This window comes from Hemitrygon akajei, chromosome 8 (genome assembly GCF_048418815.1).
Source record: "Hemitrygon akajei chromosome 8, sHemAka1.3, whole genome shotgun sequence".
In the NCBI taxonomy this organism is placed as follows: Eukaryota; Metazoa; Chordata; class Chondrichthyes; order Myliobatiformes; family Dasyatidae; genus Hemitrygon; species Hemitrygon akajei.
The window spans coordinates 10,704,618-10,724,235 of record NC_133131.1 but is presented as its reverse complement, the minus strand read 5'-3'; the positions used below and the strand labels follow the sequence as shown (position 1 = coordinate 10,724,235).

The 19,618-nt window shown below is 46.8% G+C and overlaps 1 protein-coding gene across 1 annotated transcript in view; it reads right to left on the bottom strand.

Moving 5' to 3' along the window:
• The window catches only part of nxn (nucleoredoxin), a 160,555-nt gene that overhangs the window by 63,857 nt on the left and 77,080 nt on the right, over positions 1 to 19,618 (bottom strand). The window contains exons 2-4 of the mRNA XM_073053221.1: positions 15,816 to 15,933; positions 15,592 to 15,725; positions 10,551 to 10,651 (exon numbers count right to left, since the gene is read on the bottom strand). Of these exons, the coding sequence (XP_072909322.1) occupies positions 10,551 to 10,651; positions 15,592 to 15,725; positions 15,816 to 15,933 (353 nt within the window). The remainder of the gene's footprint in view (positions 1 to 10,550; positions 10,652 to 15,591; positions 15,726 to 15,815; positions 15,934 to 19,618) is intronic.

Sequence of the window (19,618 nt, the reverse complement as noted above, 5' to 3'; positions counted from 1 at the left end):
CGCTGCTCAGGGAGATGTTGAAGATGTCAGTGAGAACATCTGCTAGCTGGTCTGCACATCCTCTGAGCACTCTGCCAGGAATTTAAAGAGCAACATGAGGAAATCTGCAGATGCTGGAAATTCAAACAACACACACAAAATGCTGGTGGAACACAGCAGGCCAGGCAGTGTCTATAAGGAGAAGCACTGTCGATGTTCCCTTCCATATGCGACGTCCTGACGAAGGGTCTTGGCCCGAAACATCGACAGTGCTTCTCCTTATAGACGCTGCCTAGCCTGCTGTGTTCCACCAGCATTTTGTGTGTGTTGTTCTCTACCAGGAATGTTGTCTGGTCCAGCAGCCTTCTGTGGGTTGACCCTGCACAGGGTTCTTCTCACATCGGCCACAGTGAGACACAGCACCTGGTCATTTGTAGGAGGGGTGGACTTCCTCGCCGCCACATCATTTTCTGCCTCAAAACTGGCGTAGAAGTTATTCAGCGCATCTGGGAGGGAGGAATCACCTGCACAGTCAGGTGATGTTGTCCTGTAATTGGTGATGTCCTGGATGCCCTTCCACATGCGCCGCGTGTCGCCGCTGTCCTGGAAGTGGCTGTGGATTTGCTGGGCGTGAGCACGCTTTGCCCCTCTGATGGCTCAGGACAGTTTGGCCCTTGCTGTTGTTAGGGCTGCCTTGTCGCCTGCTCTGAAGGCGGAGTCGCGGGTCCTCAGCAGCTTTGATTCAGCTTACAACAGTGGTGTTGTCTGCAAACTTGAATATGGCATTGGAGCTGTGCTTAGCCTCACAGTCGTAAGTAAAAGGTGAGTAAAGCAGGGGGCTTAGCACAAAGGGTGCACCTCTGCTGATGGAGATCGCAGAGGAGATGCAGTTGCCAATCTGAACTGACTGGGGAATGCAGGGAAACCGAGGGTCCAATCGCACAAGGAAGTACTGAGGCCAAAGTTTTGAAGCTTATTGATTGGTTTTCTCTGTCCATTGCAAAAGGCAGGATCTCCCACTGACCACCCATTTGAATTCTACTTCTCATTCCCATTCCGACACGTCTGTCTGTGGCCTCCTCTAATACCACGACGGGGCCACTCTCATACCCCATCTGGGTATTCTCAGTTCCGACAGCACGAACAATGGTTTCTCTAACTTGTGGGTATTTCTCCCCCCTCCCCTCTCTCTGTTTCCATTCCCCATTCTGGTTACCTTCTCTTCTCCTCACCTGGCCATCACTTCCTTCTGGTTTCCCTCCTCCTTCCCTTTCTTCCAAAGCGTACTGTCCTCTTCCAGTGGATTTCTTCTTTTCATTCTTCCTTATTTCTCCTTTCTCTTCTGGCTTCCGCCCCCTTACTTTTCGGACTTGATGAAGGGTCTCCGCTTGAAACGTCAGCTGTTTATTCCTCTCCATAGATTGCTGCCTGACCTGTTGAGTTCCTCCAGCATTTTGTGTGTTTTGCTCTGGATTTCCAGCACCTGCAGAGTCTCTTGTGTTTGTGAGTCAGTAGGTTCACTGACCGCTGGGAATCGCCCCCTGTGTCTGGGTCAGTGGCAGAGTCGGGGAGAAGTTTGATGGGAACCAGGGAGAAATAAAAAGTGCAAGGACTAATGAACATAAGGGGGTTCTTGATCAGCAGGGCCCGTTTACGTTCTGTATGTTTCTATAATTAGTTATGTGGATTTATCAGAGAATCCAGGGTTGTGCTACAAAAGGATTTGATAGAGTGTCAAAATAACAATAGGTTATAATTGATATCTGTACCCGGCTGGAAGTCCGAGAAGAGTTAATTCATCATATAGGCCGGGAAAGCACTAGATCCCTTTCTGCAACAGATTAAGGTTAAATAAACAGAATCTGTTCCAAAGGCTAAAGGAACAGGGGAACACAGACAATGATCATCACCATCATTAAGTGCCGTGTTGCATGACCATGATTGTTCTTGGCAATTATTATTATTTTTTTTTACAGTATTGGTTTGCCATCGCCTTCCATCTGGGCAGTGTCTTTACAAGACGGGTGACCCCAGCCGTTACCAATACTCTTCAGAGGTTGTCAGCCTTGCGTCAGTGGTCACATAACCAGGAGTTGTGATCTGCACCAGCTGCCCCCATGACCCTGATCGGGGGGGGGGGGGGGGGCTGAGCAGGTGCTACACCTTGCCCAAGGGTGGCCTGCAGACTGGCGGAGGGAAGAGCACCTTACACCTTCTTTGGTTTTATCTCCATCCCACCAACCCAACAACAGGCATCACAACGCACTGGGTAACTGCAACTGGATCACTGTCCCTGCCTTCTCCTTCCCCTTCATCGTATTTTGCCTAATGCCTACATCCCACAGTCTCTCAGTCTTCCGTATCTCCAAATGCAGCCCAATCTTAACAAGTACCAATTCCTACTCACACATCAGAGGAAGAGATAAAGATCATGGTTAGCTTTATTTGCCTCATGTACAGTAATATATGCAGTAAAATGTGTTGTTTTGTGTCAACAACCAATATAGTCCAAGGATTGTGCTGGGGCAGCCCACAACCCAAACCCTGTCCACACATAGTTCAGTCTGCCCACAACACAAACCCTGTCCACACATAGATCAGTCTGCCCACAACCCAAACCCTGTCCACACATAGATCAGTCTGCCCACAACCCAAACCCTGTCCACACATAGTTCAGTCTGCCCACAACACAAACCCTGTCCACACATAGATCAGTCTGCCCACAACCCTAACCCTGTCCATACATAGATCAGTCTGCCCACAACCCAAACCCAGTCCACACATAGATCAGTCTGCCCACAACCCTAACCCTGTCCATACATAGATCAGTCTGCCCACAACCCTAACCCTGTCCATACATAGATCAGTCTGCCCACAACCCTAACCCTGTCCACACATAGATCAGTCTGCCCACAACCCAAACCCAGTCCACACATAGATCAGTCTGCCCACAACCCTAACCCTGTCCATACATAGATCAGTCTGCCCACAACCCTAACCCAGTCCACACATAGATCAGTCTGCCCACAACCCAAACCCAGTCCATACATAGATCAGTCTGCCCACAACCCTAACCCTGTCCACACATAGATCAGTCTGCCCACAACCCTAACCCTGTCCATACATAGATCAGTCTGCCCACAACCCAAACCCAGTCCATACATAGATCAGTCTGCCCACAACCCAAACCCTGTCCACACATAGATCAGTCTGCCCACAACCCTAACCCTGTCCACACATAGATCAGTCTGCCCACAACCCTAACCCAGTCCATACATAGATCAGTCTGCCCACAACCCAAACCCAGTCCATACATAGATCAGTCTGCCCACAACCCAAACCCAGTCCATACATAGATCAGTCTGCCCACAACCCTAACCCTGTCCACACATAGATCAGTCTGCCCACAACCCAAACCCTGTCCACACATAGATCAGTCTGCCCACAACCCAAACCCAGTCCATACATAGATCAGTCTGCCCACAACCCAAACCCTGTCCACACATAGATCAGTCTGCCCACAACCCTAACCCTGTCCACACATAGATCAGTCTGCCCACAACCCTAACCCTGTCCATACATAGATCAGTCTGCCCACAACCCAAACCCAGTCCATACATAGATCAGTCTGCCCACAACCCTAACCCTGTCCACACATAGATCAGTCTGCCCACAACCCAAACCCTGTCCACACATAGATCAGTCTGCCCACAACCCAAACCCTGTCCACACATAGATCAGTCTGCCCACAACCCTAACCCTGTCCATACATAGATCAGTCTGCCCACAACCCAAACCCAGTCCATACATAGATCAGTCTGCCCACAACCCAAACCCTGTCCACACATAGATCAGTCTGCCCACAACCCAAACCCAGTCCATACATAGATCAGTCTGCCCACAACCCAAACCCAGTCCATACATAGATCAGTCTGCCCACAACCCTAACCCTGTCCACACATAGATCAGTCTGCCCACAACCCTAACCCTGTCCACACATAGATCAGTCTGCCCACAACCCTAACCCTGTCCATACATAGATCAGTCTGCCCACAACCCAAACCCAGTCCATACATAGATCAGTCTGCCCACAACCCAAACCCTGTCCACACATAGATCAGTCTGCCCACAACCCAAACCCAGTCCATACATAGATCAGTCTGCCCACAACCCAAACCCAGTCCATACATAGATCAGTCTGCCCACAACCCTAACCCTGTCCACACATAGATCAGTCTGCCCACAACCCAAACCCTGTCCACACATAGATCAGTCTGCCCACAACCCAAACCCTGTCCACACATAGATCAGTCTGCCCACAACCCTAACCCAGTCCATACATAGATCATAAGACATAGGAACAGGATTAGGCCAGTCTTTGGAATGTGGGAGAAAACCCAGAGGCAACCCATGCGTCATGGGGAGAATATACAAACTTGTGGCGGGAATCGAACGTGATCAGAGACCCTTGGCTCTGGAAAGTGACTGTGGCAACCACTAGGCCACCATGCCACTTTCCTTATCGACCACATTCCACAAACTAAAATTTGAAATGGGTCGAAGGGCCGATTTCCATGTTGTATCATCTATGAGGCTTCAGCCCTCCGACCTACCCTGCGCCCCTCCACTCCTGATCCATTCTTCATTACCTACTTCCTCAGTCTGTGCCCACTACCGACAGGGTACCAAGCTGTGTGATTCTCTGTCACCTATCCCTCCCATTCGCTTTGCTCTCTTGATGGCCATCACCAGCTTCACAGTGGTCAGTCAGGTGAACACAGAACGCTGCAGGCTCTTCAGCCCACAATGTTGCCCCAACCCTTCTCAGAGGTCAATTGAACCCTCCCTTCACAAACAGCCCTCTATTTATTTCCCTAATGAATCTGCCTCTATCATCGTCCCTGGCTGTGCATTCCATGCACCTACCACTCTCCGTGATAAAAAAAACTACCTCTGCCACCCCTCACCCATACTTTCCTCCGATCACCTTAAAATTATCTCGTATTAGCCACTTCACCCTCGAGGAAAAGTCTCTGGCTGTCCACTAAATCTATGCCTCTCATCATGGTGCCCAAGTTTGCAGACAATAGGTGGAGGGGAAGGTAGTGTTGAGGAAGTAGAGAAGCTGCAGGAGGACCTAGGAGAATGGGTGAAGAACTGGCAGGTGGAATACAGTGTTGGGAAGTGTATGGTCATGCACTTTGGTAGAAAAAAATTAAACGGTCGACTATTTTCTGAATGGAGAGAAAATTCAAAAAACTTGGGTGCAAAGGGACTTGGGAGTCCTTGTGCAGGATTCCCTAAAGGTTAACTTGCAGGTTGAGTCAGTGGTGAGGAACGCAAATGTGATGTTAGCATTCATTTTGAGAGGACTAGAATATAAAAGCAAGGATGTAACGTTGAGGCTTTATAAAGCACCGGAGAGGCCCTACTTGGAGTATTGTGAAAAGTTTCCAGTCCCTTATCTAAGAAAGGATGCGCTGACGTTGGAGAGGGTTCAAAGGAGGTTCATGAAAATGATTCTGAGATTGAAAGGCTTATCATATGAAGAACATTTGATGGCTCTGGGCCGGTACTCACTGAAATTCAGAAGAATGAGGGGGGGGGGGGGGGAATCTCACTGAAACCTGTCAAATGTTGAAAGGTCTTGATAGAGTGGATGTGGAGAGAATGTTCCCTATGGTGGGAGAGTGTAGGACCAGAGGGCACAGCTTCAGAACAGAGAGTTCCACTGAAACAGAGATGAGGAGGAACTTCTTTAGGCAGAGAGCTGTGAATCTGTGGAAATGGTTGCCACAGACGGCTGTGGAAGCCAAATCATTGAGTATACTTAAGGCAGAGGTTGATAGACCCCTGATTGGTCAGGGCGTGAAGGGATACAGGGAGAAGGCAGGAGATTGGGGCTGAGAGGGAAATGGATCAGCCGTGATGAAACAGCAGAGCAGAGGCAATTGGCCAAAAGGACTAATTCTGCTCCTATACCTTATGGTCTTATCATCTATCAAGTCAGTTCTCATCCTCCTTCGCTCCAAAGAGAAAAGCCCTACCTCGCTCAACCCTTCTTCATAAGCAAAGGCTTCTCACCAAGAGGGTAGGGCAGTGGATGTGGTCTACATGGACTTTAGCAAAGTATTTGACAAGGTCCCTCATGAGAGACTCATCCAGAAAGTCATGAGGCATGGGATAAGTGAAACCTTGGCTGTTTGGATAAAAAATTGGCTTAAAGGAAGAAAGCAGAGGGTAATTGTATTAGGAAAGTATTCTGCCTGGAGGTCGGTGACTAGTGGAATGCCGCAGGGATCTGTCCTGGGACCCCTGCTATTTGTGATTTTTATAAATGACCTGGATGTAGAGGCGGAAGGATGGGTGAGTAAGTTTGCGGACGACACGAAGATTGGAGGAGTTGTGGATGGAGCTGTAGGTTGTCGAAGGTTACAAGAGGATATAGACAGGCTGCAGAGTTGGGCAGAAAAATGGCAGACAGAGTTCAATCCGGACAAGTGTGAGCTGATGCATTTTGGAAAGACACACCAGAAGACTGAGTACAGGATTAATGGTCAGTTACTTAAGAGTGTGGATGAACAAAGGGACCTTAGGGTTCAAATCCATACATCCCTCAAGGTCGCTGCACAGGTTGATAGGGTAGTTAAGAAGGCCTATGGGATGCTAGGCTTCATTAACGGGGGGATTAAGTTCAAGAGTAGAGAGGTCATGTTGCAACTTTACAAATCTCTGGTGAGACCGCGCTTAGAGTATTGTGTTCAATTCTGGTCACCTCACTATAGGAAGGATGTGGAAGCTATGGAGAGGGTGCAGAGGAGATTTACCAGGATGTTACCTGGTTTGGAGAACAAGTCATATGAAGCAAGGTTAGCAGAGCTGGGACTTTTCTCTTTGGAGCATAGAAGAATGAGAGGGGACTTGATAGAGGTCTACAAGATTATGAGAGGCATAGATAGGGTGGATAGTCAGTACCTGTTTCCCAGGGCACCAACAGCAACACCAGAGGGCATATGTACAAAATTAAGGGAGGGAAGTTTAGGGGAGACATGAGGGGTAAGTTTTTTTTACACAGAGGGTTGTGAGTACCTGGAATGACTTGTCAGGGATGGTGGTGGAGGCTAAAACATTAGGGTATTTAAGAGCCTCTTGCACAGTTACATGGATGAAAGAAAAACGGAGGGCTATGGGGTAGTGTGGGTTTAGTACTTTTTTTTAAAGGATTATATGGGTCGGCACAACATGGAGGGCTGAAGGGCCTGTACTATGCTGTAGTGTTCTATGGTTCTATGTGATGCTTATGGGATGGATGTGGACGTGGACATGGAAATTCAACAGACGGCAGGGTTTATTGCTCCCAAAACAAACAGGGTATTAAGTATAAATGGACATTTGATACACAGCACTGACTTGATGGGCTGAAGGGCCAGTTTTCATGCAGTGTGACTATGTGCTATAACGTGATAAGATTTTTAATTACTGAGTTAAAAAGAAGCTTTAATTAGGCGGCACGAACAAGCGTCTGCAGTTCTGGTCACCCTGTTATGGGAAGGACGTGAGGCTGTGGGAAAGAAGCAGAAGAGTTCTATCACAATGTTGCCTGCAGGCCCTATGAAGGGAGGTTGGGCTGGTTTTGTTTTCCCTGGAGTGCTGGAGGCTGCGAGGAGACGTGACAGAAGTTTATTAGACCATGAGAGGCACAGATAGGGTAGAGAGTCAGAATCTTTCTCGCAGGATAGTGTTGTCAAATACAAGAGGACATGTATTTAACGTGAGAGGGAGGAAGAGCCTAAAGGAGATGCTTGGGACAAGTTTTTCTTTACTCAGAGTGGGAGGGGCTGCCAGGGGTGGTGCTGAAAGCAGATATGACAGTGCCATTTAAGAAGTTTTTAGATCAGGGGTTCACAGGCCCCTTGCTTAATCGCATTGGTCCATGGCATAAAAAAGATTGGTAACCCCGTTTTAGATAGATGCAGAGAATATGCAGAGAATGGAGGCATATGGATCCCTCAGTGGAGGGATACAGGCAGAAGACATTTAATTTAATTTGGCATCGTGTTCAGCACAGAGATTGCGGGTTAAAGGGCCTCTTTCTTCGCTGTACAGTTCTGTGTTGTAGGAACTGAAGATCCCCATTATCTGGGGTGGGATTCACAATCACATCTGGAGACTATTCTAGTAATTTACCTCCTCAGTAATTGCTCTTCTCCTCTGATCACACTCCTGGCATGCACTTTGGAGTGTTTCACCCAGTGAGAATGACATTGTAATTGCTGTGTATCATTCCTGGGGGCAGAGATGCGCCCATCACCCCCTGGCACTACTGATCAGTTACAAGGAGACACTGGATCACTGGATAGACTGGGACTCTTTCCCCTTGAACGAAAGAGGATGGGGAGTGACCTTCAAGATCACAGTCAAAATCAAAGCCAAGTTTACTGCCTATAAAAGTTTATAAATAATACGGCGGGGGGAGCATACTTTGGCATAGTCCCAGGGTAGGGGAGCCTAAAACTAGAGGGATAAATTAGGTTTAAGGTTAGATTAAAAGGGGATTAAAGGGGCATGTTTTTCCACACAGAGGGTGGTGGATGTTATGTTTTGTAACTTAAAAACATTAAACTAATTCAAAGGAAAACATAAAATTCTGAAAAATGGCTGTAACTTCATCTTTAAGCGAAACGCGCACGTATCACGTGAAAGTGTGATGATGCATGCAATTAACATATTTTTACATATAACCCATAATTAATTGTTTAAATAAACAAGAATGATTAATCAAACAATATATACAGGATTACGCAAATATACCTAAAATATTAAAAACACAGCAGTGGGCATATGGGACGAGCTGCCAGAGGAAGTGGTGAAGCTGGGTACAGTGCCAATCTTGAAAAGGCAGGGATATGGAGAGAAAAGGCTTAGAGCAAGGGTTCCCAATGTGGGACCCACAGACCCCTCGGTTAATGGTAAGGCACCATAGCTTATGAAAAAAAAGCTGGGAACCCCTTGTTTGGAGATGGGCAGAACGCAGACAAATGGGGCTAGCTTGGGAAGGTCTCTAGATTAGCATGGACAAGCTGGGCTGAGGGCCTGTTTCCGTGCTGTGTGACTCCAGGACCTCACAAAGTAGTTAGACAGAGTAAATCTATGACCTATCATGGGAACCCAACGTACTTAGAGTGAACAGCTTCTCACCAAGGTTTGATGGTTATGAGGTGAATGTTCCTGAAGAGGAAAGGAGATTCAAGACTGCAGATGTTATCATCTGGAGCAAAAGATAAAAAGCTGGAAAACCTCAGCAGATCAGGCAGCATCTATGGAGGCAAAAGGACATTTGAGGCTTTGGGTCAAGACCCTAAATGTCCACTGAAGGATTTCGAAGCAGCCTCTTCCCCTCTGCCATCAGATTTCTGAATGGTCCATAAACAATATGTTATTCATGTTCGTAGCCTAAGGTAGAAGAAGATGAGTTACACAGTTCTCGTTACATGCACACGCAGTTCAACTCTTTGAGTGATTATGCAGAAAGATTGAAGTTAATAACTCATCGGGGTGATTGATGTTCATGGCCTAAGGTAGAAGGAGATGAGTTATTAACTTCAAAGTTTCTGCATAATCACCCAAAGAGTTGACCTGCATGTACATGTAACGAGAGCTGTATAACTCATCTCCTTCTACCTTAGGCCACGAACTTATCAATCACCCATCTGTGGACACTTTCTGGAGGTCCAAGATCCGAATGCTCCACGACCGCTGGACTAAGTGTGTAAATGTAGGAGGGGACTATGTTGAAAAATAAATGTGCTAGGTTTTCTAAAATTGACACCTTCTACCCTAGGCCACGAACTTATCTATCACCCCTCGTATATATGTTTGTAACTTCTAGTGATTTTTGTGTATTGCACTGTACTGCTGCTGCAAAACAACAAATTTCACAATATATGTCGGTGATAATAAACCTGATACTGATTCTGAAGATAAAGGGTTTCAAGCATTCAAAGTACATTTATTATCGAAGTATGTATGCAGTATACAACTCTGAGATTCGTCCTCCCACGGGCACCCACGAAACAAAGAAACACCATGGAACCTGTTCAAGAAAACGTCAAACACACAATGTTCGATTTAAAAAAAAGAACAAACTGCGTGCAAACAGGAAAAGAAAACACAAGCAAGCAACATGTAGAATATCAAATATCAAACCAGTAATGTTCAGTTTAGTTCAGTTCAGCACCGTGCCACTAGCCAACGCAGGCCATCGGGACATTCTTCGGCAAAGCGCCCCAGTCCGCATCAATCGCCCCAATTAAACCGCTGAGGGGAGATAATCAGCACCAAGAGGTGGAAGGGTAGGGCTGAGCCAAAACTGGTGGGTGGTGGGTGGATCCGAGTGATTGCTGGTGAACTGGGCTCCTGAGGCTTCTGAAAAATCACCCGAACACCACCCCCCCCCGCAACCACAGCGCTACTGATTTTTCAACCACCGCCATTTCACCCTCCTCACCCCACACCGTCAGTCGATCAGAAACCCAGGCTCCAACCAGCCCCAGTAAAACAAGCACTTGTACCTGTCGGCACTGACGAAAACGATCTCAAACTTCTGCCCCGACTCTTTGATTTTGCGATATGTCTCCACGAGCACACGGGTGAGGCCTTTGCAAGGAGGGCACTGCATGGAAAAGTTCAAAGATCAACTTTATTCACCACGTGCCGTTACATGCATTAGGAATTTGCTATATTGTATTGGTCAGAGCACAGTGTACAACACTCAAAATTTGTAAATGATAAAGAATTACAAAAAATAATTACAGATAAGAAGCTAATAAAGTTTAGAAGTCAAAGTACAAATATGGAATAAAATGTGTTTTTTAATGGGTCCTATTGGGTTTCTTTGTTTTGTGGCTGCCTGTAAACAAACGAATCTCAAGGTTGTTTATAGTATACATACTTTGATAATAAATGTACTTTGAACTTTGAAATACCAGTATGTAAAGAGCATTATAAAGCGTAGTCTAAAGTGTTTAGAGTGCAGTGATGGGGTTAATAGATAGAGAGGGTGGGGGGGGGGGGGGTTCTAACTAGAATGGTTGATGAGATTAATTGCCTGGGGTGAGAAAAGCTTTTAAGATGGTGCAAAGTTTTTGTTTTAACAGCCCTATAGCTTCTTCCAGAAGTGAGTGTTTGGAAAAGGAGGTTTACAGGGTGGGTAGTGTCCACAATGATTATTCCTGCCCATTTCTTTGACCTGGACACATACCCGTCCTGCAGTGACGGACGACTGCAGCCAATGACCGTCTCGGCTGACCTGACAGCTCACTGTCATCTTCGTACGTTGTGAGGGGACGCCGCACCAAACCAGACAGTAATGCCTGAGGTGAGGGTGCTCTCTACGATGGCAGTGTAGGAGAGGGTTAATGCCAGTGAGCGACAGCTGGCCTCTGTAAAACACTGTTACGGGACGTGCATTTCTAACAGCACGCTCCTCGTCACAGATGCCCCCCATTCAGCCAGAACTCCATTAATACCCAGCACTTGGCCTCTTGTCTTTGTGTTTGCCTGTACCTTTCCAAATCGAACCCAGACCCTGCCTTGTCACAGCGTCCTGCACTCCGAGATTTATAACCACCCCTGGAGGGGCAAGCTGAATTTCCCATGGATGTTAGATATGGCTGGAATGCATTCAAAGCAAATTTAAACTCCCCCGGCCCCGGCTCGAACTTACTTCTACAGCTGTTGCCTCCGTTACACGTACTGCTTAAAAGAGCAATGCAAACAATTTTGACAGGAAGGCAGCTGGAGAAGCTCTGCAGAGTGCTGAGGGGAAACAGTGGTCAAGAGGTCCGGCTGAGGGATTGATCCTGGTCCCACCTTCTCCCGCTCACCCAGGACTCTGCGGCCTGTGTCCCAGCATGGTACCCACCACCCCCAGCCAGGCAACTACTTCCTCCGAGTTCTCTCAACTCTCCAAGGCCTCGCCCCATCCCTGTCTCGTCCACGGAGAGAAGGTGGTAGAGGCAGATGCAGTGACAACACTTAAAATAACTTTTGGGCAGGTGCGTGGATAGGAAAGGTTCCGAGGGGTCTGGTCCAAATGAAGAGATTAGTGTTGGTCAGCAGGAACAAGTTGGGCCAAAGGGCCTGTTCTCATGCTGTCTAACTCTAAAGATAAAGATTAGTTTTATTTCTCACATGTATATCAAAAACATGCAGCATAATGTACTGTCTTGTGTCAACGACCAACACAGTCTGATGATGTGCTGGGGGCCGCCCACAAGTATGGCCACCTTTCCAGAGCCAGCATGGCGTGCCCACAACCTACTAAACCCTAGCCTGCACACCTTTGGACTGTGGGAGGAAACCGGAGCACCCAGAGGTAACCCACGTGCTCACGAGGAGAAGGTACTCCGGGTTTTTGTAAATAAAACAGCGGATGAGTTTTAAACTTATGGGAAACCATAACAACTCCTTTATTGTCTTCCTTTCTTTTTTTGACCTTTTTGATTTAAAATAAAGTGTGTATACAAACAGGAGGGGAACATCTCTGGGATATATGTCAATAGTAGTACATACAGAAAATAAACTATCAGAATCGCACAGTGTTGATCTACAAAGCATAAATTTGATATAGAATGTATAATTCTCCTCTTATCAATTTATGAAGAAAGGAAGGAATATTAGAAATTTTTATATAAAAGAGAAAAAAAATCACTATTTTAAACAGAAAAAAAAGGACTGGGCAGTCCATCCCGAGAGGAAAAACCAAGAGAAGAGAGACTCTCTGATCAAATCCAAGGCTCTGAAAAAATAGCTGGAAGAGAATCAGTACAAAAATCAGATCATATGAAGATATTGAATAAAAGGTCGCCAGATTTCCTCAAATTTAAAGGATGCATCCAATGTCCTTGATTGGCAAACAAGCACTGAAAATAAAATGTGGTAAAAGTGACTTGACATCATTACGTCATCACATCAGAGCAGTCTCTTAAGGTGAACCCCAACTCAACTTCAGCGTTTCCACCCACGCAAACTCCTTACAGACAGGAGTGGGAGTTGCACCCCGACCAGTGGTCACTGGCGCTGCGAGGCATTGCGCTGACCACTATGTTACAATGGAAGCACCCGGCAGGGAGACAGGCCATTCGGCCCCTTGGGTCAATCCTGATCCCCGAGCACCCACTGATGCCATTCCCACTGCCAACGCAGGGTTTCTGTCAGCACCCACACAGGACGGCCTCACAAAGCTCTCTGTAAGCAGTCTGTACGTTCGCTCTGTGACTGCGTGGGTTTCCTCCGGGTGCTCCGGTTTCCTCCCACAGTTCAAAGACCCACAAGCCGTGAGTATGCAACACTAGTGCCGGAAGCATGGCGACATTTGCGGGCATCCTCAGACTGTGTTGGTCGCTGACTCTAATTACACATTTCACAGTATGTTTTGATTTACATGAGACAAATAAAGTTAATCTCCCTGATCTCTTAAGTAAAGGGACAGAGAGGCAAAGTAGCTAATTCTCCCTGATTCTGTAGTTTTACAGTGGCGTCGCAGCTAGACAGGATTGTAAGGAGAGCTTCTGGGACACTGGCAGTTATAGCATTGAGTGCAGGAGCTGGGATGTTATGTTGAAGTTGCTCGTGTCATTGCTGAGGACAACTTTAGAGTATTGTGCGCACTTCTGGTCATTTACATACAGGAAGGCTGTAAATAAGACTAAAAGAGTACAGAGAAAATTTACAAGGATGTAGCCTGGACTTGTGGACCTGAGTTATACGGGAAGGTTGAATAGGTTAGGACTTTATGCCCTGCAGCGTAGGAGAACGAGGAGAGGTACACAGAATTATGAGGGGGAGAGATGTAATGAGTGCATTCGGGTTTTTTGCCCCCAGGTTGGGTGAAACTAAAACGAGAGGTCACACTGCCAGTCCATGGCGAAAGGTTAAATATTTAAGGGAAACCCGAGGGGAAACTTCTTCATTCAACAAAAGTGGTGGATGTTGGTTCGATTTCAACATTTAAAAGGTATTTGGATAGGTACATGAATGGGAGGGGTGCAGGTATTTGGGACCAGGCAGAAGGCCAGGCCAACATGGACTAGATGGGTCGAAGGGCCTGATTCTGCACTGTAGTGCACAATGACCAGTAACCGAAGAGAAACCTGAAGGACAACAGAGGGTAGTGGGTACTTGGAACGAGCTGCCCGAGGAAGTGGTAGAAGCAGGTACAATCGCGGCCTTCAATAGAGACTTGGACTGGTAATAATAATAATAGGAATAATAATAATAAATGGTTTATTAATCCCCAGTGGGAAATTATTTCGTTACAGCAGCAACAGGGTACGGACAAGACAAGCTTAGAGAAAAAGTGGCCAAATACAGACAAATAGGGCTAACTCAGTCTGACAATTTGGGTAGCAGAGACGAGATGGGCCAAAGGGCCTATTTTCCGTGCTGTGCAGCTCCATGATGCTGTAAGTGCAAGGAGAGAATCTGGGGTCGAGAGGGATGCCCTCCACGAGGACCCTGGGCTGGGGTGGTAAGGTGCTGTTGGTACCAGGGGACTCCAATACATGGAACACTTCAGCCCATGACCTTTGAATCTACTCTAATATCAACCTAACCCCTCCTTCCCACAAAACCCTCCATTTTTTCTTTCATCCATGTGCCTGTTTAAGAGTCTCTTAAATGTCCCTAATATATCTGCCTCTGCCCCCACCACTGACACTGCGTTTCACACACTCACCACTCTGGGTAAAAAATCTTTCTCTGACTTCCCCCCCTCCCCCCACCACCCGCCACCAAACTTAAAACCAATTCCCTTAAAATTATGCCCCCTTGTATTAATCACTGCTGCATTAGGAAGAAGGCGCTGGCTGTCCAGTCTATCTATGCTTCTTAACATCTTATACACTGCAATGAAGTCACCTCGCATCCTCCTTTGCTCCAAAGAAAAAAGCCCGAGCTCACTCAACCATTCTTCTTAAGACAGGCTCTCTAATCCAGACAGCATTCTGATAAATCTTCTCTGCACCCTCTCTAAAGCTTCCACAATCCTTCCCATAATGAGCTAACCAGGTCTGAACAGCACACTCTAAGTGTGGTCTAACTAGACTTTTATAGAGCTGCAATATTACCTCACGTCTCTTGAACTCAGTCCCCTGACTAATGAAGGGTAACGCGCCAAATGCCTTCTTAACCACTCAATCATTTTCATGCAGCTTTGAGAGTTTCATGCACATGGATCTAAGATCTCACTTTTCCTCCAGGTGGTGAAGAATCCTGCCATTAACCCTGCGTTCTATCTTCACTTTTCCGGATTGAACTCCATCTGCCACATTTCAGCCCAGCTCTGCATCCTGTCAACATCCCATTGTAACCCCTGACAGCCTTCTACACTATCCTGAACACCGCTAACCTTACTAACCTATTCTCCCATTTCTTCATTTATAAAAATTACAAAGAGCAGATTGTTGTGGGACACCACTAGTCACCGACCTCCAGGCAGAATACTCTCCATAAAGATGCAGGTCCAGCACCTTTGAATGAAGGGTGGGTGGGTGGCTGGGGGATGGTACTGGTGGATACAAAATACACTCTTCAGGATGTTTAAAGTCTTACCCAGTGGGCAGAGAAGTAAATGCCAACGTAGCTGCCATCCAGCTCACTGCTGTTCACCACCTGCCCGCTGTTCTTAATCAGAGGGCCGGCCATGACTTCACCAAACGACTTGGGACCCCAGGGGAACTCGGAGCCTGTTGGAGGCAACAGACTGGGTTAGTGAGGCCGCAAAAGGCAGGAGGTCCACGGTCACTTTGTGTTCTCACCCGCCCGGCGTTACCTACCCATTGGGTCGTCCCGAATGATCAGCTGCCCATTCCTGCTAACAATCCTCCCGGTGCTCCCCTCGATGAAGATGAGCGTGGGGATATTGGTCACTTTGTACTTGCTCCACAGCTTCACCTGAAATTGGAAAGTAACATCTGTTCAGCTGAGCATTTACCTCAGAAAGTCTCCCTCCAAGGCCCCAACATTTACCTCAGAAAGTCTCCCTCCAAGGCCCCAACATTTACCTCAGAAAGTCTCCATCCAGGGCCCCAACATTTACCTCAGAAAGTCTCCTTCCAAGGCCCCAACATTTACCTCAGAAAGTCTCCATCCAGGGCCCCAACATTTACCTCAGAAAGTCTCCTTCCAAGGCCCCAACATTTACCTCAGAAAGTCTCCTTCCAAGGCCCCAACATTTACCTCAGAAAGTCTCCATCCAGGGCCCCAACATTTACCTCAGAAAGTCTCCCTCCAAGGCCCCAACATCTCATATAAGCAGCAGCTGGTTGAATGCCAAGTTGGTGTGGTCTATTATTCATTCTATTACTATTCTATGATGGATTTATTGAGTATGCCAGCAAGAAAACAAATCTCAGGGTTTTATAATGTGGCATAATATGTACCTTGATAATAAATTTAATTCGAACTTTGAACAAAGGTTTGTTCAAATCAGTGTTTCAACCTGAAACAGTGATAGTTCCTTCTCCCCAAACAGAAGCTTCTTGACTTGCTGAAACCCTTGAGCAGATTGTTTGAACATAGAACAATACAGCACAGGAACAGGCCATTCAGCCCACAACATTGTGCTGAACCAGCTCAAAAGCACATCAAAAACACCCAAACACTAATCCCTCATACCTACACAATGTCCACGTCCCTCCAGCTTCCTGACATCCGTGTGCCTATCCAAATGCCTCTTAAAAACCTCTAATGTATTTGCCTCCACCACAACAGGCAGAACAGTCCACAACACTGAGTAAAAAAAAACTTATCTTCACATCCCCCTTTCAGCTTCAATGTATACCCTCTGGTATTAGGCATTTCAACCCTGGGATAAAGATACTGTCTATCTGCTCTATCTACGCCTCTCATAATTTTGTAAACCTCGATCAGATGTCCCCTCAGCCTCTACCACTCCAGAGAAAGCAACCCAAGTTTATCCAGCCTCTTGTGCTAGCACATGCCCTCTAAACCAGGCAGCATCCTGGTAAATCTCCAAAGCCTCAACATCCTTCCTATAGTGGGGCGACCAGAATGGAATGCAGCATTCCAGAGGCAGCCTAACCAGAGTTTTACAAAGTTGCAACATAACCTCTTGACGTTTGAACTCAGTGCCTTGACTAATAAAAGCAAGCATTCTGTAAGCCTTCTTAACCACCTTATCAACTGTGTAGCCTCTTTCATGGAGCAATAAACTTAGATCCCAAGATCTCTCTGCTTAATGGCCTTGCCCTCAACAGTGTGCTGTCTCCCTGCATCAGTGTGCTGTTGCCCTACCGAGGTGCAACACTTCACATTTATCTGGGTTAAACTCCATCTGCCATTTCTCTGCCCATTGCCGCAAATCGTCTAGATCGTGCTGTAACTTTTACCAGTCTTCTACACTATCCACAACTCCGTCAATCTTGGTATCATCTGCAAGCTTACAAACCCACCCGTCTACATTTTCATCCAGGTCATTTATATACGTCACAAGCAGCAGAGGACCCTACGAAACACCACTAAGTACAGACCTCCAACTCAAAAAGTCCCTTCAACCACCACCCTCTGTCTTCTAGGCACGAGCCAGATCTGAATCCAAACAGCCGTAATATATATTTATTTGTGATACAGCACAGTAACAGGCCCTTCCAGCCAAATGAGTCTGTGTTGCCCAATTACACCCATGTGACCAATTAACTTACTAACCCAGGTGACTTTGGAATGTGGGAGGAAACTGAGAATGTAGGAAACATCTTACTGACAGGCAGTGGTGGGAATTGAACCTGAGTTGCTGGTGCTGTAATGGCATTACACTAACCACTATACTGCCATGCCACCCTTTTTTCTTTTCCTTTACATGTTATGCAGAAGTTGAATGAACTTTCCTGTGAACTCTAGAGAGTTTAAAAGTTGCTCAGGAACAGGGACTCGGTGAGCTCGAGATGGGGCACAGACAACAGAAGCAGGTGAACCAAATGCCAAACTCAGTCCAGGCAGCCTCCAACCTGACAACATGCACATTGATCTCCCCAACTGCTAGCAATTTCTCCCCCTCCCCCTTCTCTATTTTTCTATTCCGCACTCTGACTCCCATTTTACCCTTTCTCTTCCCCCTCACCTCCCTCTGGTGCCCCTCCTCCTTCCACAGTCCACTCTCCAATCAGATTCCTCCTACCTCATCCACCAATCACATCCCAGTTTCCTACTTCATCCCCTCTCCCCCCACCCATCCACCTTCCCCCTCACCTTATGTTACCTATCACCTGTCAGCTTTTACTCCTTCCTCTCCCCCATCTTCTTATTCTAGCTTCTTCCCCCTCCCTTTCCGGTCTGGATGAAGGGTCTTGGGCCAAAACTTCAACTGTTTATTCATTTCCAGAGATGCTGAATGGCCTGCTGAGTTCTTCCAGCATTTGGAGCGTTACTCTGGACTTCCACCATTAGCAGAATCTCTTGCGTTTATGAACCAAATGAGAGATCTTTCAGGATTTTCAGTGTTTAACAGAGCAGTGGGAAAGTTAATCAGAAGACATCTGTAGGCACATTAAATTGGAGAGACAGAATCAGGTTTATTATCACTGACCTATGTTGTGGAATTTGTTGCTTTGTGGCAGCCGTATAATGCAGCACATAAAAAATTATGACAAGTCACGTTAAGAAATATGAAATAAGGGAGTACGGGAAGAGGACAAAAAGTGAGGTAGTGTTCACTGTCCGTTCAGAAGTCTGATGGCAGAGAGAAAGAAACTGATCCTAAAAGATTGAGTGTGTGTCTTCAGGCTCCTGTACCTGCTCCCTGATGGTACCAACGAGAAGAGGGAATGAGAAAATGAAGACCAGGAAGACAATGTCTTCTATTTGCAGGAGTCTCACGGGGTAGCCTTGTATCTGACTGCTTCACTCAGCTTGGCTGCTTGTCCAGACTACAGAACAGGCACTTCTTCATGAAGCATTTGATAACAACTCGTTTGATAGCGAGTCCGATTTTGATAACGGAACCCTCAGTATACCTAAACAAAAAGCCCATTGGGAAATGAAGCTGCAAGTCTAAGATTGTGGTTTGTGCCAAATTAACATTTAATTATATCACAGATTAAGCAAGAATCCAATATCAGACGCAGAGGCCCAAGGAAATTTGGGGGTCTGTACACACTGCACTAGTCTCTCTCTCTCATTAGTAGCATAGCAACAGTAACGGTTTGTGATTCTCCCGGGGGGGGGGGGGGGGGGGACATGGGCAACTCTGCACCCTTGTGCCCATCAGAGCTGTTCATCCTTCGTAACACCGGCCACTGGTACCTAAGGAATGCTGGCCTCGAGTACCAGACCCTGATCAACCCAGCCTGCCTCTGGAGCACCTCCTGATTTAGTGAGTGTGCCTGCTGAGACGGATAGGTTATGGGATTGGCAGCGGGTGGTTTGGATGCACAAGTTCAAATCCCTCCATGGGAGATGGGAACTTTTAAGTACAATGCCTTTTCTTTCAGAATAAAGGGAAAGTGCAGAGCAGGCCCATGCTAGGGTAAACACAAAGTACACTGCAGATGCTGTGGTCAAAGCAACACGTACAACACGCTGGAGGAACTCAGCAGGTCGGACAGCATCCGTGGAAACGAGC